Source organism: Enhydra lutris, unplaced genomic scaffold, assembly GCF_002288905.1.
Source record: "Enhydra lutris kenyoni isolate GAN:26980312 unplaced genomic scaffold, ASM228890v2 scaffoldscaffold21, whole genome shotgun sequence".
Lineage (NCBI taxonomy): Eukaryota > Metazoa > Chordata > Mammalia > Carnivora > Mustelidae > Enhydra > Enhydra lutris.
In genome coordinates this window covers 36,638,197-36,664,464 of record NW_019154105.1, presented here as the reverse complement: position 1 = coordinate 36,664,464, position 26,268 = coordinate 36,638,197, and the positions used below count along the sequence as shown (strand labels likewise).

The window sequence follows — 26,268 nt, the reverse complement described above, 5'->3', positions numbered from 1 at the left end:
TAGTAAAGGTGACCCGGCTATTCCATTTCTAGCCTGAGACATCAGAAAGCATCCAAAGATCTGACCACTGCAGCACTTTGTGCAATAGTGAAACCTGAAATGCATCACATGTCCATCAATTGGGGAATAGAAAAAACTGATAGACATTCGTGGATATTCATACAGTGGGCTCCTATGAGACATGGAAATCAGTGCACTAGATCTACATATATGAACATAAGTGATTCTCAAAAATATAAGGTTGAGTAAACAAATGTATAGGATGTTATTTATACAATTTTAAAACACTGAAAAAAGAATTCCATTTAATATCTACATGATGTGGGAAACAAAGGCAGAAGAAAAGTTACTAAATTTCCTTACTGTTTACAGCCTGTTGACAAGTCCTTGAAACAGGCAGAGTGGCATTGCTCTAGGGACTCAGAGGCCTCGATGTTAATACTTTGCTAAGAGCAAATGGCAATTTTAGCCCGACCCTCCAGGATCCTGTAAGTCTACTTTAATATATAAAAATTCCTTTTGGAAACCTCCTTTATCTCTACCCCCCAAGATACAGGTTGGCAATCATCCCCCAAGCACATGGCCCACTGATATACATCTGAAGGGTCTCATGACTCAGGCTTTATTACACGGTAATAAATGACCTTTTCTCAACAAGAGCTAGCCCCCTCAAGGTCCTGGAAACCGTGCTTCCAAAATTCCTTAAAGGCTTACACTATCCCGAACCCCTTCCCAACTTGAAAGTATAAAATGGGTCACTCCTTGTGACCACAGTGCAGCCCTTTCTGCCCATGGGTCCTGTCCCCATGCTTTACTATTTTTTTTAAGGCTTTATTTATTTGACACACACAGAGAGAGATCACAAGTAGGCAGAGAGAGAAAGGGGGAAGCAGGCTCCCCACTGAGCAGAGAGCCCAATGCAGGGCTTTATCCCAGGACCCTGAGATCATGACCTGAGCTGAAGGCAGAAGCTTAACCCACTGAGCCACCCAGGTGCCTGACTATCCCTGTGCTTTAATAAAACCACCTTTTGCACCAAAGACATCTCCAAAATTCTTTCTTGGCCATTGGCTTTGAACCCTAACATCTCTCCTACATCATATGGATAAAGGTATGCACTGTAAAGTATAAAAATATGGGTGAGCAGGATATACAGTAACCTTGGGACAGTGGTTACCTTCATGGAAGGCGGAAAATGCAATGGAAAGGATTCCCAACATATCTTTAACATTTTTTTTCTTTTAAAAGAGGATTTTAAAATAAATATGACAAAAAGAAAAGTTGTTCAATCTACCTATTGTCATAATAGTCTCTACTTTTTTTCTTACACAAATAAGTATTTGTCATATTATTCTCTGCTTTTATATGTGTTTTTTTAAAAGATTTTATTTATTTATTTGACAGACAGAGATCACAAGTAGGCAGAGAGAGAGAGAGAGAGAGAGAGGAGGAAGCAGTCTCCCTGCTGAGCAGAGAGCCCGATGCGGGGCTCGATCCCGGAACCCTGATATATGTGGTTTTGTTTTTGTTTTTTTAATTTTTTTTTTAGGATCTTATTTATTTATTTGACAGAGAGAGATCACAAGTGGACAAAGAGGCAGGCAGAGAGAGAGGAGGAAGCAGGCCCCCTGCTGAGCAGAGAGCCCAGTGCGGGGCTTGATCCCAGAACCCTGGGATCATGACCTGAGCCAAAGGCGGAGGCTTTAACCCACTGAGCCACCCAGGTGCCCCTTGTTTTATATATATATATATGTGTGTGTTTTAAAGACTCTGGAATTTTTAAAATAAATAAGCAATTTTTAGTTGCAAAAAATAAGTTTTTGTAATAAAACCTGGTGGGCTTGGAAGCAGCAGCTGCTGCCTAAAAAGGCATAATTTGCAGCCAGCAACGAACTTCCCTCTTTGATAGAGTTGCTTGCTTGATAGTCTTTTATTGGAAAGGTGTGGTTTAGGGTCAAAGGAGAAAAGGAAACCGGCCCTTAAGAGGAAATGTGTGATTGCGCTCTTACCATTCAGCTTAGCCTGGAAGGCAGGTGGGGCAAAGGTACTTGAAGTCAGTAGGCAGGCACAGAAGTCACCTGCACGGTGTTTGTGTCCCTGGTACGCCAAAACACACCTGTCATACCTTTTGAACAAAATTTGCTAACACTCAAAATTGCAGAACTTGGAAAGAATCAGTCTTTAAAATTGCATTTTCCCTAACTTATGATATATATTGATATAGATATATAGATATAGATCATATATAGATATATAACAAAATATTTACACAATACATACTCTTGTAAACTTCCGCGGCCTCAACTTAAAATTTGGCTATGGCCTGCCTTCTTTGCATGTCAACAAATAGAATGGATAGTTAAGAATTTTTAATGGCCACAGCATATGCGACTGTTCGAAGCTGCTATAATTTACTTAACCAATCTTTTATTGTGGAACAGAGTATTATGTTCAGGTTTTTCCAGGCATAAACAACAATAAATATCCTCGCACATACATATTTGCACATCTGACTCTGAAGACGCATTTGCAAAATGTGGGATTCCTGGGCCAGAGCTAATGCTCTTCAATTTTGATCCCCATTTCCAAATTGGCCTTCTAGAAAGCGTTTTGTTTAGTTGTTTGTTTTTGTTTTTTTTTAAGATTTTATTTATTTATTTGACAGGCAGAGATTACAAGTAGGCAGAGAGGCAGGCAGAGAGAGAGAGAGGAGGAAGCAGGCTCCCTGCCAAGCAAATAGTCCGATGCGGGGCTCGATCCCAAGACGCTGGGATGGTGACCTGAGCCAAAGGCAGAGGCCCCAACCCACTGAGCCACCCAGGCGCCCCAGTTGGTTGGTTTTAAATCAGATTGCACTCCCTCCGGCAGGGTAAGGGAAAGCTGTTTAACGCACAATCGAGGCATCATAAACTCTTGCTGAACTTGAGCGATCGCCTCCTTGAGAAACTGCCTGCGGGGTTTTCCGGGCGCCTTTAAAGGCAGGAAACGGTCGCGGGAAACCCCCGAGACCCGCCGCAGGGGGGGTAGCGCCCTCCGGCTCTCCCCGCGGGCACAGAGCTGGAAACGCCAAGTTTCCCAGGAGGATCCCCGCCCGGCCCCAGAGGGTGCGGGGCTGAGCCCGCCGCGCTGGCGCTCCGGGGCGGGCCGCACGCGGGGGCGGGGCTCCTCCTGGGCCGGCGGCGGGGCGGGGCAGCTCGGCCGGCCTCCCCGTGTCCCCCTCCCGGCCCGCCCTCCAGCCGCGTCCCCGCCGGCCCTGCCGACGTGGCGGGGCGGGACCCGGCGGGCGCTCCCGCGCGCACTCGGCCGCCTGAGCGGTAAGAGCCCCGGGCACCCTCTCCGCATCCCCTTCCCCCGGCGGGCGGGGGAGTGCGGGGACCGCCGCAGCGGGGTGGTGGGGAGACCCTGCCGCCGCTGCTCTTCCTGGCCCCCGATTCGTGCCCGCTGCGTTAGTGGGAAGCCATCGGCAGGGACTTGGCACCGGGCGCGGGACCCGGGAGGACCGGACTTTGGGGTGAAGGTCCGGGGAGGCGCCGGCGGCGCGGCCGAGGGCCCTGCGTGGGTGCGGGCGTGTGAGTGTGTGTGTGTGAGTGTGTGTCGCTCTGGGTCCACGCTCATGCACACACCCACACGCCCGCACTCGGGGTCTGCCCCCTCGGCCGGCGTGAACCTCCGCGGAGCCTGACCCGTGCTCTCCAACTATCCGGTCCCGACACCGAGCAAAGCTGAGAAAGTTTCCCCAGGGTCCCGGGTCCGAGTCAGAGGCAGGCTGCAGGGCTCCCGCCACCGGGGGTCACAGCGGGAGCAGGTCCCCATAAGGCAAAGGCTTCCATCGTGGGGTATGCTTGTCTTTGGCCTCGGAAAGCCGAGCTCTGGCCTTGGAAAACCGAGCGGCTCTGGCCTTGACCTCCCACCCAACTTCATCATCTCTTCTGCAGCCGCGCTTGCATTTCCATCCCAGCCAACACCCTAAGCTGGTACCACCTGGCTTCACGGCTCCCGGCCGAGCCTAACCCAGGCTCCCCAGGCCCCACCCGCTCGCCCACTCTCTCCTCTTCCACGCTGGAATCTGGTGACTATTTCCAGCCATCTCCGTCCAGGCGCCTGAACTTCACTGCTCTTTCCCGGAGTAAGACGTTATCTCTGTCTGGGCTTAGGGCTGTATATCTGTGTCCTGCTCATCCCATCAGTTCCCATCCTAAACTTAAGGGGTACAAACAGGTGGCTTCTCAAATCAGTGTCTCTTGAACCCCAACCCGAGGTAACCGAGGAGACAGCCTCTCTCCTCAGAGGCCTCTTTCTGCCCTCCTTTCCTCCTAGTGCCCCTTTCCAACCTCACCCATATTCACCCCCTGCTCCCTCCTTTCCTCCATCAGAGCCTGAGCTCAGGAAAGACTCTGATAAGCCCTTACATTGTAAGCTTTAAGCAAAGGAATGAAACTTCCAGGGTAGTATTTGAAACACAAGGGAGTCAGTGCAGAAGGAGTTTGAGGGTGAGAGGGGGCCTTCTAGAATACCAAGGATTCAGCCCATACAAGAAGCCATTTATTTATAAGTCTGACTTATGTCAAATATTCTCTCTCTTGAATCAATATCAAACAATATATTTCAGTTCTGTAAACATCTGAGGGTCAGAACCCAAGCTCAGTGCTCGTTGGTCACAGTCCTGGAGGAGGAGGAAATGACACACAGACAGATCCGCCTTACAAATGCCATAGAAGTCCGTGCAGAGTGTCACACAGAGCATGGAGGTTCGGGAAGCAATTAATTCTTGGGAAAAGAGTGGGGGAAATTAGGGAAAATTTTAGAGTAAAAAGTAACACTAGACATGGAGAGACGAGTAGAAGGTTACCAGGCGGCTGAAGGCAAGGGCAGCCCAGACAGTGGAACCAGACAGGCAAAGGCGAGGTGGGGAGTGGTTACAAGCTGTGAGCACTAATGCAAAGTCTGGTGAGGCCAGAGTGGAAGGTGTCCTAAGAGCTGGAGGAGGTGGATAAAGAGATCGGGGCCACAGATGTCATGCAAAGGTGTTTAAACCTAATTTTTTTTTCTTAAAGATTTTATCTATTTTTTGAGAGAGAGAGAGCTTACAAGCAAGGGGAGGGGCAGGGAGAGGGAGAAGCAGGCTCCCTGCTGAGCGAGGAGCCTCATGTAGGACTCCATCCCAGGACCCCGGGATCATGACCTGAGCGGAAGGCAGACGCTTAACCGACCGAGCCACCCAGGCGCCCCAGACCTAATGGTTTTTAAACAGGGGAGCAAATAGGTCCCATCTGGATTTCAGAAAAATACACAGGAGGAAACAGCCTGGGGCTTCATAAGGGGGGGATCTCTCACCCAGAATTTTTGTTCCTAGTCCTCACTGACCAGTCCTTTTTAAAATTGGAGGCAGTGATTTTCCCTAGGGTACTGTGTTACCAAATTCTTATTTTGCCAAAAGAGGCTATTTAAAAAGAAATCATTCCACGGCACTACTATTTCATAAAGTGAAAGATTTTAATACCAAGAAAAGCATAAAGGCTAACCTTGTAAGATGAAGGCAGTCCTTTAATAAATTTAGACTGATGAAAAACTTGCGATCTTGTCCTCATTTTTCTCTATCATCATGGACTGGTCCCAGTCCTGCAGTCTTTGGGGTTTGGAAACCCAGTATCCAGAGCATTTTGTCCCCTCTTACTCCACAAAGGAGGAAGGGAGGAAGCCCAACAGTAATAAGTTGTGTACCCACACAGAGATGGTGGGACCAGAGCATTCTCTCTCTTCCTCAGAGAACTCCCCTACCCCCGACCCCCCAAGCCACCTGCCCCCCATTCTTTCATACTGCCTCCTGGTGGGGCCACACATTCATCCCAGTTATCTAGACATCATTCCTGGTGCAGGGCATTTGCACATACGCTTATCTCACCATGCCTGAGTATTCCTAGCAAAGCCACTTTCAAGGTTCTCCTCTGCATAAGGTCAGTCTCATTCCGGTTCAAGGTTCTCCTTTGCAGGAGGTCAGTCTCATTCCAGCACATCTTTCCCTTATTTGGTGTGCTGTTTTGTATCCTCTCTTAACCGTGGCATGTTTGCTTGAAACAGTTTCCTGGATCTTCATTGACCAGGGATAATGTGAAAACAGATTATTCATTTTCTGAAGGATAGTAGCCATGTCTTCCGTTTTGAACTTATTTTTGGAGCCCATGGTGTTCCTCCTCCAATACCTCACATAGTTCTGGGAGCATTTTAGGTGATGAATGAATTTACTCATGAAAAACTAACTTATTCCCAGCCCACAAAGGCTCCTTTATATGCTACTCTTCCTCTCCTTGAAGTTTCCCAAAGAAGACTCCTTGTTTCTGTGGGTTCAGTTTCACTAGCATCAAGACAGGCTGCGGTGATGAGTGTTCCAAACCCTAAATCGGGAGAGATTTATGTCTTACCGCTTCTGGGGCACCCAGGCTAAGATAGGGACTGTCCCAGGAAATAGCGCGTGTCACAGCTGTAGTCTGAGTGCACTCTGATGGTCACTGTGTCTGAACAGCTGTCTTTAGGATACAACAGTTTCTAATGGCCTCGGATACAAGGGCACAGTCTTCAAAACGGATTACATCTCTCCTGTCCTAACACGCAGAGGAGATGAAGGTCGACCAGAGCTAACGAAGATTTGGGGGTTTGGTTTTGGTTTAGAGAAAACGGAGACCTGTAACTGGTCAAAGTAAACAGAGATTAAAGATACATACAATTAGGGGCGCCTGGGTGGCTCAATGGGTTAAAGCCTCTGCCTTTGGCTCAGGTCATGATCTCAGAGTCCTGGGATCGAGCCCCACATCGGGCTCTCTGCTCAGCAGGGAGCCTGCTTCCTCTTCTCTCTCTGCCTGCCTCTCTGCCTACTTGTGATCTCTCTCTCTGTCAAATAAAAAAAAAAAAGATACATACAATTAGCAGTTAAAGTAGGGTGAACAGTGTGGTGGTCATTTTTATTATCCCAACTGATGTCAAAATACAGTCTTCTAAATGTATGAGTTGATGGTCAATATTTTTAACAGTATGGGTTCAAAATCTTATTTGGGGTATTTCTGAAGGGATGGCTTCCTGTTGATGGTTGAAGGCAGGGCGGTCACAGGGAAAAGAGGTTTTGCTCAGCCATTTTTCTACAGCTGTTTCTACAGCTGAGGTGAACAGACCTAAGTCACCTGGACCCTCAGCTTGTTCTTAGAAGCTTGATGAAATCTCCATCCTTTGGGACCTCTGGCATGGACTGCTCTAGAGGCAGGACTCGGCTAACCCAGTCAGGCTTTTGGGTGCTCTCACAATCAAGGCAGAACTAGAAAATGTCCATCTCAAAGAGCGCTAAGCTGCTGAACCCAGAATAATCTTGTGCCCTGGGAACAGAAGGGCAGGTCGCACCTGTGGGTGATTGCTTGCCAGTCCACCTATCTGAAGCATTTCCCATTTCACTGGTGAAAAATGGTTTCTAATCTCCCTTGTGCTAATTAGCACAGCCTGGGGTAGTGACTAAAGAAGGTGTTAGTGAAGCCCTAGCTAGAGGGAACACCCAGTAACAGATTTTTTTTTAATTAAAGATTTTATTTATTCATGAGAGACAGAGAGGCAGAGGGAGAAGCAGGCTCCCCAAGGTACAGGGAGCCTGATGCAGGACTCGATCCCAGGACCTTGGGATCATGACCGGAGCCAAAGGCAGATGTTTAATTGACTGAGCCACCCAGGTGCCCCCAGTGACAGATTTTGAATGCTAACTCAAGACCTCTGAAGAGTATATTCCTGAACAGGGCACCCCTGATGTTAACCAACCATGCCCCGCCCTCCTTCCCCCCCCACCCCCCCCCCCCCCCCCCCACCCCCCGTCATCTCCTTCACCCCCGCCTGTAAGTTTCACCTACGCTGTGCGTATGTCACACAATAGAGTCGCACAATAGATCCTGAAGTATTTTAGAGCCCATTAGGAACAGCATGGAGACGCATTTAGGGCAAAGCATAATCAATAAAACATCCAAAATGTTTTTTCTTTGCCCAGGAATGTTTATTGTAGCTAGGTTTATTCTCACATCCCTGCTTCTAGAAAAGTGAAATAGTTCGGAGTGCCTTAGTCGTCCAGATGAATAATAAGGATTTTCAAACAAAGAAATGAAACTATCAGACAGTGCCTCTGACCAGCTGCTGGTGGATACAAGGTGGGAACAAAAGTGATGCGAAGCATCATTTATTCATGCACCCATTCTCCTTATGTCCCCAGGAACCAGATGAGGATAGGATAAAACGGAAAAAGGTTTAGGTCGTGGCACCGGAGCAATGTCCTAGACCACGGGTCAGCAAACATTTTTGTCAAGGGCCGGATCGTAAATATTTTAGGCTTTGCGACTTTGTGGGCTATAAGGTCTTTTTTTTTTTCCTCCAAGATTTTATTTATTTGGCAGAGAGAGAGAGAGAGAGGGTATTCAAAACACAAGCAGGGGAGCTGCAGGCAGTGGGAGAGAGGGAGAAGCAGGCTTTCCGCTGAGCAGGGAGCCCAATGTGGGTCTCGATCCCAGGACCCTGGGATCATGACCTGAGCCGAAGGCAGCCTCTTAACCAACTGAGCCCCCCCCAGGCGTCTGGCCATAAGTTCTTTTCAGCTATGCAATTCTACCATTGCAGTGTTAGGGAAGCCATAGATGGTATATCAACAAATGAATGTGTCTCTGTCCCAATAGAATCTTATTTCCCATACCAGGGCAAGATGTGGCCAGCAGGCTGCCATTTGCCAATTGTCTTAGCCCAGTCCTGACTCAGAGATTTTCAAGAAGATTCTGTAAGTTTCTAAAAGGACCGTAGCTTCTCAAGACCCTCACTCAGTTCCGCCTTCCTCCCACGAGCCACGGCAACTCCCTTGTCTGTACGGTGGCCTTGTTTCCTTCTCTCCTGTTTCAGATGGCATTGACCATACTCATTGCAGATCACCTCCCGCCTTGACTATCCTCAACTTTATATAGCAGCTAAAGCGAAGTATGCATTTTTTGACTTTCCCACTCGTAGACTTGTTTGCGGGAGTGTTATTACTGAATTCAAGCATTTTTGTTTGTAAGGAGACATTCTTAGTTCATTGGGTGATGAAGGACAAAGGAAAGAGAATATAGAATGTTTGGAACCATTTGCTGTAAGGTAGCTCTTGAGAAGTAAATGGGGTAAAGGCATTTCCTGCTTGCTTTCATTTCAGATTACATTTTTAAGAACTTTAACTCCAATATAATTAACATACGGTGTTCTGTTAATTTCGGGTATACAATATGGTAATTCCACAATTCTGTACAACACCTGGTGATCATCACAAGTGCCCTCCTTAATCCCCATCACCTGTTTCCCCCATCTCCCCTCTGGTGACCATCAGTTTGTTCTCTATAGTCAAGAGTCCGTTTCTTGGTTTGTCTCTCTCTCTCTTTTTTTCTTTGTTTTCTTTCCCAAATTCTACCTACAAGTGAAATCATATGGTATTGTCTTTCTCTGACTTATTTCACTTAGCATTATACTCTAGCTTCTTCCATGTCATTGCAAATGCCAAGATTTCAAGATTTCATTCTTTTTTTCTGGCTGCATAATATATATATATATTATATATTATATTAATAGATATGTATATCTATATATGTGAGAGAGATATATCTATCTCACATCTTTTTCCATTCATCTACTGAGGGACACTTGCGCTGCTTCCAGAGTTTGGCTCTTGTAAATAATGATGCCATAAACACAGAGGTACACCTACAATCCAGTAATCATACCACTGGGTGTTTGCTCAAGAAATACAAAAACACTAATCCAAATTACATTTTAATTTTAAGTCTCCAAAAATATTAATATAACAATACACATATGTGTTGAGCTTCCCACTATGTTCAAGAAACCATGTTAAGTGCTACATCAGATACGAAAACAAGACAAGGAAGACCCTTGTCTTCATAGTATTTACAATGTACTAGAATAGGAAAACCCTCAAGCAACTCTAACCAAGGTGAGCTAGACACAAAGCATCTGGCAGAAGAAAAATGGTATCCAGTTGGGCAGAACGAATAATGGAGATGGTGGTTTTTTCAATGGGTCTTCAGTGTGTGAAACACAACATATTGAACCAACAGCCGTGGGAATGTCACTGTCTCGGTCCAGGTTTCGGAAGGGAACAGTGGGAGGAAGCCTGGTGGGATTGGAGTGCAGAGGTGCTTGGATGCCAGCTAAAGCTGGTGGCCTCATCTCAATGGTGCAAAGGCCTTGAGAATATGGGAATGGGATGGTGAAGGGTGGGGAAGTGAAAGGGAGAGCAACAGGCGAAGGTGAACCCAGTGTTGAAATCATCAACATGAACCATAATGAGAGCCTGAGCTAGAGGGGTGTCCGTGGGGAGAGAGGTAAAAGGTAAGACATGACTTCTGAATCAAGGGCCTCTAGGATTTGGGCACTGGTTAAATGTAAGAGAAGATGCTGGTGACACTGCAGATACAGTTCTGATATGGTTCAACTTCAAGGTTAGATGGGTTCAAATCTCAAACCTGCCATTTACTGAGCCTCCGTTGTCTCATCTATAAAATGGAGATCCTAATATCTGACTCAGGAGACAATATATGCGAGGAGCTTGCCTTAATAGGCACTCAATAAATGATAGCTTTCGACAGCCCTGAGGTTTTAAGCCTGGGTTATTGGGGAAGTCTAGGCACCGTTAAGAGGAAGAACAAGTATTAGCGGTAAGACAACAGGTTTTCATTTGGATGGGAACAAGTGTCCAGCTGGCCATGGGAACTATTTATCCAGAAGTAGAATTTTTTAAATAACAGTGTTATTAACATGTAACATAGGTTGTACGTATTGTGTATACTCTTAATATATTGAGATATAATTCACATATGACTGAACTCACTCTTTGATAGTGTACAGTTTCAGTGGTCTACGGAATATTCATACAGTTGTGCAGCCATTACTAAATTCTAAAACATTTTCTTCCCACACCATAGAAATCTGTGCCCATTAGAAGTCCCTCCTCATTCCCCTTCCTTCAGCTTCTGGAAACCACTACTTCATATTCCATCTCAATGGAATGAAGTAGATATCTGAAACTCACAACAGGAGAGTGGTATGTGAAACCTTGAGAAAGGAATGGGAACAACAGAGCACGAGCAAAGACACTAGCCAGACAACCTTGGGGACAGCTCTGTGAGGGACCAGAGTTACACATGCGTGTGATTCGAAGCCTATACTCCATGTGGCCAGTATGCTAAGTGGCTTCTCACAAACCGTGGCTTTAGTGGCAACTTGAGGTTTTACCAGTTGGTAAACACTGAGGTCAACAAAAATATCCACTGATCAGACTGAGACGTGGCATCCGGTGTAGTGAGAACACTGTGTTTTCATGTTAGCCTGAGAAAATTGTCATCTCAAATTAGCCTTCTAGATCTGTGCTATCCAGTAAGGTAGCTGCTAGCTACACATGCCTATGTAAAATGTAAACTTAAATCATTTGACATTAAATAAAATTTAAAATGTAGTTGCTGGGGCAGCCGGGTGGCTTAGTTGGTTAAGCCTCTGGCCATGGATCTCAGCTCAGGTCTTGATTTGAGGGTGGTGAGTTCAAGCCCCGCATTGAGCTCCATGCTGGGTGTAGAACCCATTTTTAAAAAGTTGAGGGGTGCCTGGGTGGCTCAGTGGGTTGAGCCTCTGCCTTTGGCTCAGGTCACAATCTCAGGGTCCTGGGATAGAGTCCTGCATTGGGTTCTCTGCTCAGCAGGGAGTCTGCTTCCCCCTCTCTCTCTGCCGGCCTCTTTGCCTACTTGTGATCTCTCTGTGTCAAGTAAATAAAATCTTTAAAAAAAAAAAAAAGTTGGGTTGGGGGGTACCTGGTTGGCTCAGTGAGGTAAGTACCCGTCTCTTAATTTTGGCTCAAGTCATCATCTCAAGGGCAGGGTATCAAGGTCATGGTATCAAGCCCACATCAGGCTCCAGGCTCAGTGGGGAGGATGTTTGAGATTCTCTCCCTCTCCCTCTGCTCTTAGGCCCACTCTCTCTTTCTCAAATAAATAAATCTTGAAAAAAAAAAAAAGGTGCTCAGTTGCACCAGCCACATGTCCCATGTTCAGTGGGCATATGTGGATACTAACTACAACATTGGACAGTGCAGACATAGAACACTGTCATCATTGCAAAAATTTCTGTCAAATGGTGCTGTCCTACAAGATATAATAACTTGCAAGCTTCAAAAAGAGTTTTCAGCTTTGTAGGTACTTTCGTAAGAGTGAACTGCCCTTCTTTTCCTCCCAACTCCTGTGTTTCCCTGTGTAAACTGTTGTCCAAATAAAGCTCAGACCTTCACCAGCTGGTGTCCAGCAAAGCACACTTATGTGTTCATAGGTCTCTTTCTTGATGTGAATCTCTGACAATGTTGTAAAGCTAAAGGTCAAGTTGTTTTTGATAAGCTCTTGGGTCTTTTCTGTGCTTATTCTCATTATTGCTACAATTATAATTAATAAAGTGATGTTAAGTAATTTCACAGATACAGATAATGCTCTTAGTTTCCATAGACATATCCCCCCCATACCACATAAGAGATCCATGAAAGTTTAGAGATAGCACTTTAGGGTCGTATTAGTTTCCTACAGCTGCTGTAACAAATTACAACAAACTAGTGGCTTATAACAACACAGATTTCTTCTCTTACAGTTCTGGAGGTCAGCCATCCAAAACCAGCTTCACCAAGCTAAAGTCAAGGTGTTGGTAGGTCTGGTTCCTTCTGGCATCTCTGAGGGGAGAATCGTTTCTCTTTTGCAGCCTCTGGTGGCTACAAATCCCCATAGCCCCTGGCTTATGGCCCTTCCTTTGTCTTCATTACTCCAACCTCTGCTCCTGCCCTCTCGTCACCTTCTCCTCTCTGTAATCAAATCTCCTTCTGTCTTTCTTTAAGGACACTTATAATTTCATTTAGGACCCACCCACATAACCCAGGATAATCACCCCATCCCAGAATCCTTAATTCAACCATATATGCAAAATTCTTTTTGCTGCGTAAGGGTAACATTCCCGGATTCCAAGGATTAGGATAAGGATATCTTTGGGGACCATAGTTCAGCCTACCCCAAGGGTACATAAAGTTTCTTATTGGTAGAAGAAACCCTTCTACTGCCAGATTTGATTATTTGGGGTTTTGGATTCAAGTTTAACAATTCAGATTAAAGCAGAAAATGTTTGTAATCCTGTTGACAGGAATGAAAATGTCTGACGACACCAGTGGCGCCTCAGCCACTGGAGACAAAGCAGAAATTGCCAAGATGCCTGAAGAGAGTGAATTTTCACCCAAAGACACAGAAGCGCCCTGTGATTCAGCTGTGATTTCAAACGAGCCGACAGCAGCTGATTCCAGAGGCGATGGGCATGAAAATGCCACTGTCGAGGGTGCAGAGACCACTGACTCTGGGCACCCTGAGTGGCCTCAACACAGCAGTGTCATGGAGCCCCCCCTTAATGGAGAAGTGACTGACGACACGCTTGTTGAATGCACTGACCCTGTCAGCCTCGAGGCAGAGCTTGGATCGGAAATACCCCTGAAAGAACAGATTAATCCGGTAGGTGGGGTCTTTTCTATTCAGTTCACCCCAAGTTCTCCCTGATACCTGCCATGGGCACAGATCGGGGTATTTTCTATGCTTATGGAGATCGGGGGATTTCAGAATATACTGTGACATCCTGTCTGGTCTTCAAAAGGGTGTCGTGTGGTGAGAAAAGACAGGCAGGCAGGCAGATAGGAGAATAATTGGGCAGTATAATATTTGCATTTTGATAATTGTGGTGATAATAGTAACAGCCACCAAAGACTGGCCACATCCCCTGTATGCCAAGTGCCCCACTGGCCCCTTAGGTAATTCACTCCATGCAACAGTTCTCTGAGGCTCTTTTTTTTTTTTTAAGTTTTTATTTATTTATTTGACAGTGAGAGAGGGAACATAAGCAGGGGGAGTGGCAGAGGGAGAAGCAGGCTTCCCCTGAGCAGCAAGCCCAATGGGGGACTTGATCCCAGGACCCTGGGATTATGCCCTGAGCCTAACGCAGACGCTTAATGACTGAGCCACCCAATGACTGAGGTTCTAAGCTGGATATTATTAACCTTCATCTATAGACAAGACAATCCGACTCAGAGGTAGGAAGCAACCTGGGGAGATGTTAAGCTACTTGGTAACAAATGGAAGATATTGAAATGCTGAACCTAAGGACACTGAGTTATTAATGAGCCTGATTCCATCCTAAACACTTCAATTTTAAACCATCAGATCACTATCTTATCATTACCCAACACCTTCCAGAAGACCAGAGGCAGAACGTGTTCATGGCCCCTTCCTTTCGGTGCCTGCGCCCATCTTTCTGGGGGATAAAATAGACCAGTGTCTCCCAGCTGGTACCTCTTACAGCATCAGGGTGACCGTTGAGCTGGGTTTTCTTGTCATCTTCATCTTCAGTCACGGGGCTGGCAGGGATGGAGAGGCATTCAGCATGGAAGAAGGAAGCGGGCCACTCCCTTCCGAGTCTGCTTTTCAGAGCGAAGGTAGGAGACGGGGAATCGGGGTTTTTTCCTCAGTCAGGCCCCAGCCCTGCTCCTCTGAAGTGTCCCACTGTGGGTTACCTCCATGAAGGGACTCTACTGCCTACAGTCAAGGGAGGACACCAAACAGGGAACCAGGGGGCCTGGCTTTCCCCCTCATACCTAACATTAACACTATTAATTTGGGCAAAACATCTAATTTCTTCGTACCTCTGTTTTTCCCTTGATAAAATGAAGAATTTTCACATGAACAGCACAAGGTAGTCTTCTGACTAGTGTTTTGTGATTCTTTTATTCAAAAATAAGGCTCCTTGTGCCTCAGTTTCCTCAAGGGGTTTGACTTTTTTTTTTTTTAAGATTTTATTTATTTATTTGACGGAGATCACAAGTAGGCAGAGAGGCAGGCAGAGGGGGAAGCAGACTCCCCGCTGAGCAGAGAGCCCGATGCAGGGCTCGATCCCAGGACCCTGAGATCATGACCTGAGCCAAAGGCAGAGGCTTTAACCCACTGAGCCACCCAGGTGCCAAAGAGGGTTGACTTCTAGAACTGTTTCCAGAGGAGATGGATTCCCTCAGAGAGGCGGGTGTTTCCTGTGACCAGAGATACTTAAACAAAAGCAAACTTGTGGAGGGATGTCAGGGAAGGGAATCTGAGGACCAGCTGAGAGCTTGAACGAGGTCCGGGAAACATACAGGCACAATTTCGTCTTTGAGTTCCAAGGGTTCAGACCCTTCAAAGCCACCCACAGACCCCCTAAGGGATTAAGTACTCCTAGACCAGAGGTTCTCAACTCCAGCTGAACATTTCAACCCCTGGGAAAGCTTTAGAAAATACTGACGCTCTAGTAGTCGGTTCCCCAGAGAAACAGAGCCAACAGGATATATATTTAAAAATCCTATAGCTACATTCACCCATGTACCTGCCTCCGGAACCTGTTTTTCCTGCATGCTTTCTATTGTGGGAAGCATTGGTTCTCAATTCTTATCCTAAGTGCCACTGTCAATAAATATCTTTGTTCATTCAGAAAACCATATTTTGGCCACAGCCTTCTGACCCGAGATGACTTAAGCTCCCCTAATTCAAAATATATATGCTCCTGGTGGATAGATTATACATTCCGATTCCAGACTTCTAATAATGAAAATGAGACTGCTAAAAAAGAGAGCACAAGAAAAAGTCAGTATGCTCCTACCTATCTTCCTTCATTTTTTGAGGAAACTGAATGAGTCCTGGTCTTTTAAGATTTTATTTATTTATTTGAGAAAGAGAGAGAATGAGAGCGAGCGAGCATGAGAAGGGGAAGGTCCAAGGGAGAAGCAGACCCCCCCTGCTGAGCAGAGAGCCTGGTGTGGGACTCGATCTCAGGACTCCAGGATCATGACCTGCCTTTGAAAGCTGTTTATAGACCTCCTTACTGCTACAGGGCTAGAGCCAGTGAGCAAATAGTGCCCTCCTCTCCCTGCGTGACACTGATAGTTCTCAAGGACTTGGAAAGGAGTATTTCTTCATTGTGAGGTATCCCAAAACCATCTGGATGGAAGTGTAAATGTTGGCCATGGGGTTGGGACTGTGGCTCTGGGTGTATGCATGTGGCCATCGGGACTGTGGCTCTGGGTGTCTGCGTGTGGCCATCGGGACCATGGCTCTGGGTGTCTGCGTGTGGCCATCGGGACTGTGGCTCTGGGTGTCTGCGTGTGGCCTTGCACCAGGAGCGCAGATGAAACCCAGTTGTGGGAGGAATGTCCGTCAGTATATTTGCTCTAAGAAGGCAGAAAGCTGATGTGGCTGGCAGGAGGGCCTTGCCGGAAGAGGATATCTCTTCCACCCAGGTCATATTTAAACCCTTGAAAGTAGGTACAAATTTAGTCTCTTTTTAAGGATTACCCAGAGAAGAGGGTTCTACTGTCTCTCTTGGTAATTTATCCTTTTAAGTCTATACAAGAAGTCAGTGTTGTGCCTTGTCTCCAAGCATTGTTCAGTTGCTCTAGTTTATTGCCTTGTTGGACACTTAGGAAAAATCCTTTTGAAGTGATGAAAATGATTTTTCTCTTGATGTAGAAGAGAGTTAATTCTAAAGAAAACCTTGAATCAAAAGTTCATTTACAAGTTGACAGTGGATTTTGAACACCAGGCCCCCGAGGAATGGCAGGGCCAATAGGAAGACAGCCAGGCTCAGAAGCCTACTTGATTCCAGGTATATCTGAGCCTAAAAAAATCCCATTATCCCTTTAAACAAGCTCCTAGGGGAAAATGTCTGCTTTGTTAAAACAAACAAAGCACAAAACAAAACAAAACAAAGATCCAAAAAAACCAAAAACAACAACAACAAAAATACAAACAGAAAGCTGGCAGAATAGCTTTTGAGAAAATTTAACCAGTGTCTTCTAGGACACACTAGATTTTGTGCTTAGATATATATATATATATATATATATATTTTTTTTTTTTAAGATTTTATTTATTTATTTGACAGACAGAGATCACAAGGAGGCAGAGAGGCAGGCAGAGAGAGGAGGAAGCAGGCTCCCCGCCAAGCAGAGAGCCCGATGCGGAGGTAGATCCCAGGACCCTGAGATCATGAGCCGAAAGCAGAGGCTTTAATCTACTGAGCCACTCACTCAGGCGCCCTACTTTTTTTTCTTTAAGTGACTTGTATCTGCATCGTCACTTTGGGTCTGGGTCCCCTCGAAACCCACCTTATAAGCTTCACCTTTGCCTGAGTCAGCCCAGCAGCTATAACCTGACCGGTAGGGCTGTGACTAGGAGGGGACCAGAGAAGACGCCAGTGGTTTTTGCACTCAGAGGGGTGAACTCTGTCTTTGGTGCTCCTTCTTTTTCTCGCCAGTTATGATGTACAGACTAGAAGCTATTGGGTTGAGACTTCCTACAAGATCTACTCTACAACACCCATGAGAGATGGTCCCCAGACTCATTTGAACATTGGAGGTTAGACTCTCAAGGGTCTCTGCCAGCCCTAAGACAACACATGTTGTGCGCAGGAACCTGAGTGGCTCCACTGTCTTCGGGATGCCTATGGTCTAGTTGGAGAAGAGAGTGTTGTATGAAAGTAACGAGAGCATGTCCTATGGTACTAGATAGGGCAGACACAATGGAAGCCTTAGATGGGCCACTTAAATCAGTCTTCAGGAGTCAGGAACATCTTCAGCCTCAATTTAAAGATGTTTGTCTCAAGTGTTAGTAAGGAGTGACACTGATTTCCAGAGATTTTTCTGGGACCTTCTTAGAGACTGGCCTATCACCCCCTACAAGATCCCATCTAAATCAAATTTCCCTAAGTTCTTAACACCAAGAAATGTTACCCAGAGTGGAAAAAAAGTCATCTCTATTGTTAAAAACCAATACATAAGGTCGATTATGAAAGTAAAGAATTCCAATGTTATCACTAAAGGTACTCACAGAGAGAAACACAGACGACCACTGGTTAGTTCTCTCCCTAGAAGAGGAAAAACGGAATGTGTAAGAGCCATCAGATTGCTGTCCAGGGAGACAAAGAAGAGCGAGCATAGACCAAGACACACAGATACCAGATTTTTCCCTCTTAAATGAACAAGTTGATTTACTCCTGTTCTTTTTTGGGTATTTTCCCCTTTAAGCCTACTCTCTGTGATGGCACTCAATGTTCGACTTTGGCAGATGTTGGGGCAGTTTGGCTACAGAAGGCAGTAATTCCTAAATCTGGTGGTAGAGTGGACTAACCTAGGGAGATTGTTAAAAATTCAGATTCCTGGGGCTCCTGGGTGGCTCAGTGGGTTAAGCCTCTGCCTTCAGCCCAGGTCATGATCTCAGGGTCCTGGGATCGAGCCCCACATCGGGCTCTCTGCTCAGCAGGGAGCCTGCTTCCCCCTCTCTCTCTGCCTGCTGCTCTGCCTACTTGTGATCTCTCTCCCTCTGTCAAATAAATAAATAAAATCTTTAATTAAAAAAATTCAGATTCCTAGGCTCTACACTGAGATTTTTATTCAAAAGATCACAGTGGGAGCTAAGACTGTGTGTTTTTAATAAGTTCCCCTAGGTGATACCCTTCTAGTCAGTCTATAGACTAATGTTTGGGAACTACTAACACTGCGATTACAGAAAGAGCTAGTTGGGGCATCAGGTGAGATGAGAAGATGGTGAGTTCAGTATTGAGTGTACCATGGGACATCCAAGGGACTTTAGGGCAGTTGGTTAATTATAGCCTGGAGCCCAGAAGAGAGATTTGGAGGCCATTAATACCTGGACATTAAGAAATGGGAGTGGGTGAGATTGCTTCCAGTGTTACATGTTAATAGAGAAGCACAGAAGCCAAAGCCTTGGCCCTGGAAGGTTCCCATCCCTAAGCCCACTTGGCTTTTAGATTCTTTATGATAGCTTGTGGTAGCCAGAAGTTGAGATGGAAAGGGCTACCTCATCTCTTCATGATCTTAGCACATTCTATAAGGGAAATCAGATCACAAATCACATCGTACCACACTGACTTTTGAAATCGAACATTAATTACTCAGAAATTTAAAAATAGTTCACGACAACTATTTCTCACATAGGCTGGAGAATATCCCATCATTCTGTCCTTTTCGGTGCTTTGGCTACCACCCTGAATGAGTTTCACTCAAGACAAACACCTAAAATTCCAGAGGCAGGGTTTTCTTCTTTTAGAGCTGGCATCAGAGAAACTAGAACTCTCCAGATTTCAGAGCTGGTTGGAGAACTCCATCTTACACAAGGCAAAAACCTTTCTTATGCCATGTTCATGAAAAGATAGAAAGAGATTCTAAAATAAATGTAGCCATCTGTAAGTCTTGAATACCTTTAATTTCATCATGTAGACCCCCTTTCACGTATTCAGAATGCTAGTTAATATTTCACGGTGTCCACCAGACAAAATCCACTTCTACAATTCAGTAGACTAATTAGCAAAGCATCAGGTGTTAATAAAGTGACAGATCATAGAAATGCTCGTGCTGTATGCCTCTGGAGTATGGCTTTCCTGATTAGGATGACAGCTGACCACCCCGAACTACGCATATTCTCTTAGAATGCTGGAAGCACTTGGATTGCCGCTTAATTAAGCACCCCACATAATGTCACCACATGCATTTAGGAACTTTCTAAAGTAAACTGAAAAAATGGGCCAAGAAAGTCAGAGTCTGAAGTTAGGGCATGGAAGCCATGAGAAGAGAGTAGTTTAAGACTGGAGATGTGGTTAAGCTACAGACGCTAGTAAAAGGTCACAAGATGAATGACTAAAGGAAGCCATTGTGACCCTAATGAGAATGGTTTCATGCACTCGTGGTGGCCATGGGAGAGTCCTGTGGCAGGGGGAGGAATGAAGGGGGGCAGGTACAGAGAGTAGGCACGTCTTGTAAGAGGGAAGAAGTGGGAGGGAGAGCAGACAACAGATAGGCTTGAAAGAAACATTTTGTCATTGATGATTTTCATTTGTTGGTTTTAAGATGGAGGAATCATGTCCATGATTGAGTGTGGAAAGTAGCAGGTGGGGAAAGGTTGAAAAGCCAGGAGAGGAGGGAAGACCAACCCATCCAGGCCCAGTAGAGTTCAGGGAGAGGTGATCGTTATAACTAAGAGGAAGACGTCACTTCCGCAATGCTAGAAGGGAAGGAGGTGATTGTGAATGGGGGTGCAGTTAAGTTAGCTTTGGGTTTAGATGTTGTAGGCCATCTACATCTACTGGTGTAGGCCAGTATGTATTTGTGCATAAAAAGCACTACTCATGGGGCGCCTAGGTGGCTCAGTTGCTTGAGCATCTGACTTTTGATTTTGGCTCAGGTTGTGATGACAGGGTCCTGGGATTGTGCCCTACGTCAGGCTCTGCACTCAGTGGGGAGTCTGCTGGAGATTCTCTTCCTCTCTTCCTTTCCCTCTGCCCCTCCCCCATCTCTCTCTCTCTCTCTCAAGTAAATAAATCTTTTTTAAAAATTAAAAAATAAAAGGGACTTCTTGGACTTTCAGTTTGGCTTAAACAATCGGTGTTCAATGTATTAAGGTTATAAATTCAAAAATGCAATGCTTCCTAGGCTTTATATTTATCTCACAAATCTTACTCTATTTGGAAGTCTAGCAAAATTCAGCAGGCACTTTCAAGGGACTTTTGATGAATGATTGGCCCTTTTTACCAACTTAAGTGTGTTCAAATACTTTAAAACTGTGTCTATATGAATGTAACATATTCTGTTTTCTTTTTTGAGCACCTCATTTATCTACTCATACAAAACCTTGCTGAGAGCATAGGAAGTATTATAAGCCTATTAACTTAAATTATAGAGTGGACCTAAAGACCTGTTAGTTGTCATAATACCACACATAAACTTAGGAAGTTTTCAACTTAAAATCAGAAGTTTAATCATTCTAGGCACCTGGGTGGCTCAGTTGGTTAAGCATCTCCCTTTGGCTCAGGTCATGATCCTGGGGTCCTGGGGTCCTGGGATTCAGCCCCACGTGAGGCTCCCTGCTCCATGGGAGGGCCTGCTTCTCCTTCTCCCCCTGCCTGCCATTCCCCCTGCTTATGCATGCTCTCTCTATCCCTGTCAAATAAATAAATAAAATCTTTAAAAAAAAAGTCTAATCATTCAGTTATTTACTTTAAATTGTTTTTTTTAAGTTTCACTCTAATTTCTTAAACAATAGTGCAGAAAAGACCAAATATGTATAAATATATTAATAGTATGATGTTGATGCTTTAAACCTTTCTATATTTAATTTTAAATATTCCCAGAGTGGAATGATGCATACCCACCAAGAAAGAAAATTGCTTGGAAATAACTTAGGCCATTTTCAAGCAAATATTTTGACAGAACTGCAGTTATCCAGAGAGATTTCCATCTCCCTGAATGTCACACTGAGCCCCTTTTTAGAGCAGCTGTGTCATGAGTGACAAAACCTAAAAAGGGTTTGTTCTTACAGATGTGAACTAGGGACAGTACCTGATTCTTGATCTACTCAAGGATATAGGACAACCAGGTTGATCTTTGATCTTTCATGACAAGTACTTATGTTTCCGTCTAAATGTTAAAGGCCTTCAAGATCAATGGAATTCTAACATTCATACCTTTTTTTCTATCTAATGATACATGTATATCTGATTGCCTGAATAAATCAATGTATTTTCCATTTAATGATAAAGACTTTTAAATGGGACACTAGGTATGTACATATCTTTTCTATTTAAAGGACTTTGAACTTGATGGAATCCTGCTTTCTTCATATTCTTAGGATCACACAACAGTTGCTGATGTTTAAATGATCTTCAGTTGAGTTTTGGATATCCCTCGTGATCAAGCCAAGTCTGATTTGCTCTTGTGAAATGAGGTCATTCTTCTGAGAGTTTATGAGGAGAGGCAGGAAGTTAAGAGAGTTCCCATCTGGTGGCCTCGGTTTTCTCTGCAAATTCGTATGGGAAGCTGTCTGTTAAAGGAGGTGGGGGTCACATGGGATGAGGATGAGAAAAAGGCTTTAAAATGACCATATTTGAAAATGAGAGATCTGAGTAGATCCATGCTGCCTACTTTATCGACTCCTAAGTGTGTAACATTAGAGCCATTTGAAGCAGAGGTGATACTCAAGATGAGAATTCATGTTGAAGCGTTAGTTAATATGGTTTTTATATCAAATGTGCATGTTTAGTCATTTGAGTACTTGCCTTAGATAACGAATATTTTCATAGCTGATCACGAGGTCACAGCTCAATGTCAAAGGAGCTTTATTAATAAAGCAATTGAAGCAGTCATTTATATTGCAAAAAGTTCTAGACTCATTTAACATTTATTTTCATTTGCTAGTCAATTACCAGCTGTCAGAGCGTATTAAGTATTATAAATTTGAGTTGGAAGCTGTCACCCCTAAGTGTATTAACTCTCCCTAATCACATAGGTAGTGATTTGTCCTGTGAAAGAATGATATTAATCACCGACTTACATCTGTCTTCCTGATGGTATAAAATTGCCACTGGCTTCCATTGCAGATGTGAAGTAAATCAATGTAGACACCAAAAATGAAAGCAGACAGTCATGAATCCTGAGTATTTCCATTCATGTTAACAAGCTCCTCATTGTTTCCAGACTGAAATAAATGTCAGCCAACTTTCAAAGCTTTTTGCTTCTTAGTGTTAAAAATATAACAGTTTATTATTATTGTTGTTGTTGTTATTATTGTTCTTGTTATTTTTTGTTAAAGATTTTATTTTTTTTATTTGATAGAGAGAGATCTCAAGTAGGGGGGAGAGGCAGGCATAGAGAGAGAGAGAGAGAGAGGAGGAAGCAGGCTCCCCGCTGAGCAGAGAGCCTGATGCGGGGCTCGATCCCAGGACCCCGGGATGAGCTGAAGGCAAAGGCTTTAACCCACTGAGCCACCCAGGCGCCCCGTTCTTGTTATTATTATGGAGGAGTATTTATTATGTGCCAGACACTATGCTCAAAGTTTTATATGAATTTTTTCTTTAAATATTCATAATAACCCTGTGAGGTTATTGGTTCTTATACTTACAGTTCTTATACTACCGTATCTCATTTTGTAATGAGTAAATGATGTCTCAGAAGACTTGAATAACTTGCCCAAATGGCAGAGCCTGGAGTCCAACCCAAGCAATTTAATTCCATACCCTTTTCTCTTGACCAGTAGTCTACACTGATGGATGGTGTTTGCTGTTTACTAGGTGAATCAGCTAAGAATGCCTTTGGGTACAAATAACTAAAATTCAACACAGAGTAGCTGATCAAATAGCAACTTATTTTTTTTCTCACTTAACAGAAAGAATGAAGACAGTCAACTACTCACATTGGTTTAGTAGCTCAACAATCCCAGGACCAGGGACTCTGTGGTTCCCTGGCCTTTCCCTCATGTCCGCAAAGATGGCTGCTTCAGCAGATGCCATTACAAGTATATTCACACTCAGGGCAGAAAGAAAGGATGTGAGAAGAGTTGGCGCCAGCCATAAGTGTGTAGTTTATCGTGAAAGCAAAAGCCTTCCCATTTGTATCCTGTTGGCCCAAATATTTAACATGACCACCCTGATCTCCAAAGGTAGAAGGCAGGAGGGAGAAGGGAAGGGGACTGACTGATGGGCCAGCCTCAGGTCAGAAGTTATAGAAGCTACAATATCTGTAGGAATATTTCACTGAACTTCTTTCTTTCCTTTTTTTTTTTTCTTTTTTGGAGGAAAGAGCTGTGATTTCTCCAGCACCTAAAGTATTACTCCTAATGTATTCTTGCCTCATTTTCTAGAATGTGTTCCTAGATAAGAAGGGAAAGCTGTAGTTCCACTACCCAAGTCAGGGCTCTTTGGGTGCAAGTAACAAAAACTATGACATACTTAAGAAAATGGATGAATTTTAGTCAGTCACTCAACAAATAAATGTATTAAGCACTTATTATATGCCATGTACTCTTCTAGGCTCTGGGGATACACATCAGTGAGCAAAACATTTAAAAAAAGAAACAGACAGACAGACTCACTGACGATGCAGGAATCTCATGGAACTTGAAGATGTGATAGGGTCTTGAGGAGGGACAGAAACCAGGGGCTGAGAAGCTGTCAGGAATTCAACAGCTTCTCCAAACATATCTCCTTCATTCTGCTCACGCTGATTTCTCTTAATCCTTAGTCAGCAAGACGGATGGAATATGGTCACCCTACGTTGCCTGAGTTTTCATCTTCTATTCAGGCAACCAACTCAAGCTAAACCAATCTCTCAATCTTAATCCAAGTACTTAAGCAGAAGAATTTGAACTCACAGAGCCCAGGGACAGTGAAAGACACCTTGAAAGGTGTCCATCTCGGGGCACCTGGGTGGCTAAGTTGGTTGAACATCCGACTTGATTTTGGCTCAAGTCGTGATCTCAGGGTCATGCAGGCTGTTTAAGACTCTCTATCCCTCTTCTTCTTCCTCCCAACCACCCCCCTTGTCTCTCTCTTCCACTCTCAAAATAAGTAAGTCTTAAGAAAGAAAGAAAGACAGAAAGACAGAAAGAAAGAAAGAAAGGTGGGTGTCTACCTCAAAAGGCTACCTATTGGCTGCGATCCATCTCCAGGCTTATTGGTGCTTTTCTAGACACTTCACCTGTCATCCATCAGAGCTCCCTCCTATCACCCCAGAGTTGGAGAATTACCTCTACCTGGAAGAGAACATTTGTTTAGCTACATTAAAGTTGCCAGAGCTTTGAACTTTTCCCAATCACTTTGTGCCCTAATAAGTTAAATGATTTCCCCCTACAGCCCTTGTCCCTATCTTCCAGATTAGGGGATATTTGGGGTCTTTCTTAACATCAAACTCCCTCCCTCTCACTTCAAGCCAACATGGCTACTGATCAGTTTTGTTCCAAAGTACACATTGAAATGTGGGTATTCTTTTATGCATTCTTTTATGGCCCTTATGAACTTTAAGCCAGGGAGATATGGTTACTGGTGATTTTTTTTTTCTTAAATCTCTTTTTTGTTTCAAAACAAGGGTTTTGTGTTTTGTTTTTTTGTTTTTTGTTTTGTTTTGTTTTCCCATTCCTGCATATACTGAATTGCTAGTCCTCTGCTAATCTGTTTTTCTGTAGGCTGTGGATTCACCTTCCCGTGGAGGAGGATGGGCAGGCTGGGGCTCCTGGGGCAAATCTCTGCTCTCATCAGCATCTGCTACAGTAGGTAAGAATTATATGTTGCATTTGAATGGATAAAGTTCAGAAGCCTGATAATAGCATTTGACATTTTGATCATACCACGTACTGGTAGAGGTTACCATCAGCCCGCAAGATAATAAGAGCAAATCATTTTTACTCTCTGTTCTAAGTGCTTCATGTATATTAATACATTTATTCCTCAAAATAACCCTAGTAAGAAGTATTTTTATTTTCTCCATTTAGAGATAAAGAAGGTGAATCACCATGTATATTGATACATTTATTCCTCAAAATAGCCCTAGAAATAAGTATTTTTATTTTCTCAATTTAGAGATAAAGAAGGTGAATCACAGAGAGGCTAAGACCTTGTCCAAAGTCAGAAGTCGTTGGGTTGAGATTTGAACCAAGTGGTACAGATTTAAGCATTATATTATATTGCATCTTAAGATATACAATTTGGGGTCTTATATTCTCAAAGTTTTGTCCTTGTCCTCCCACCTGAATGTTTTAAAATATACAACTAACCTACTCCCTGGAAGGATTTGAAGTATTTCAATAAAATATGCAGGTATGAAGGATGTAGAATATATATCGCAAGGCTGGTAGAGTAATTGAGCATTGACCTTGACTCTGAGCATCTTGGTTGCCAGTAGGTTATCAATTTTTCATGGAATGATAAACCAAAACTTAGTTTATCTGGATAAATTTCTTTTCCGGGTGTTATATTTTTGAAGACATTTCTTGTATTAGCTCTGTGTATACAAGGAGAAGATATAGTGGACCATGTCTTCATTGGTACAGGTTTGTCAAAAAATTCTTCATGTGACCATTTCTCATGGGCTTTCTTTGTGAAAACTGAAGGTGTAACATCAACGTGTCTAAGCTGAGTTAGCAAAGGCATTTCATCTTGACAGTGGAGAGCGAGGAGCAGGACAGGGGAAGCCTCGGGTAACACAGCTCTGAGATCATTGAAGTCAGGTGTTCTCAAGGTGTAGTCCATGGCTGTTACCTCCTAAAAGCAGGAGGGATAGGAAGGCTGAAGGTCCTTTGTCCCACTCCAGTGGACCATGGTCACGGTCTAAGGGCCAAATATCTAATCAGA

The 26,268-nt window shown here is 44.2% G+C and overlaps 1 protein-coding gene across 3 annotated transcripts in view; it reads left to right on the top strand.

Annotated features, from left to right (window-relative positions):
* The first annotated feature begins 3,229 nt into the window (after nucleotides 1-3,229).
* LOC111149125 (family with sequence similarity 114 member A1) overlaps nucleotides 3,230-26,268 on the top strand; it is a 75,339-nt gene continuing 52,300 nt past the window's right edge. Inside the window, exons 1-4 of one of the 3 annotated variants that reach the window (XM_022506055.1) lie at nucleotides 3,230-3,314; nucleotides 12,676-12,729; nucleotides 13,216-13,574; nucleotides 25,104-25,191. In XM_022506055.1, coding sequence (XP_022361763.1) covers nucleotides 13,218-13,574; nucleotides 25,104-25,191 — 445 coding nt within the window. In that variant the 5' untranslated portion in view covers nucleotides 3,230-3,314; nucleotides 12,676-12,729; nucleotides 13,216-13,217. Of the gene's footprint in view, nucleotides 3,315-12,666; nucleotides 12,730-13,215; nucleotides 13,575-25,103; nucleotides 25,192-26,268 lie in introns of those variants that run through there. The other 2 variants (XM_022506056.1, XM_022506057.1) reach the window with 2 other exon arrangements.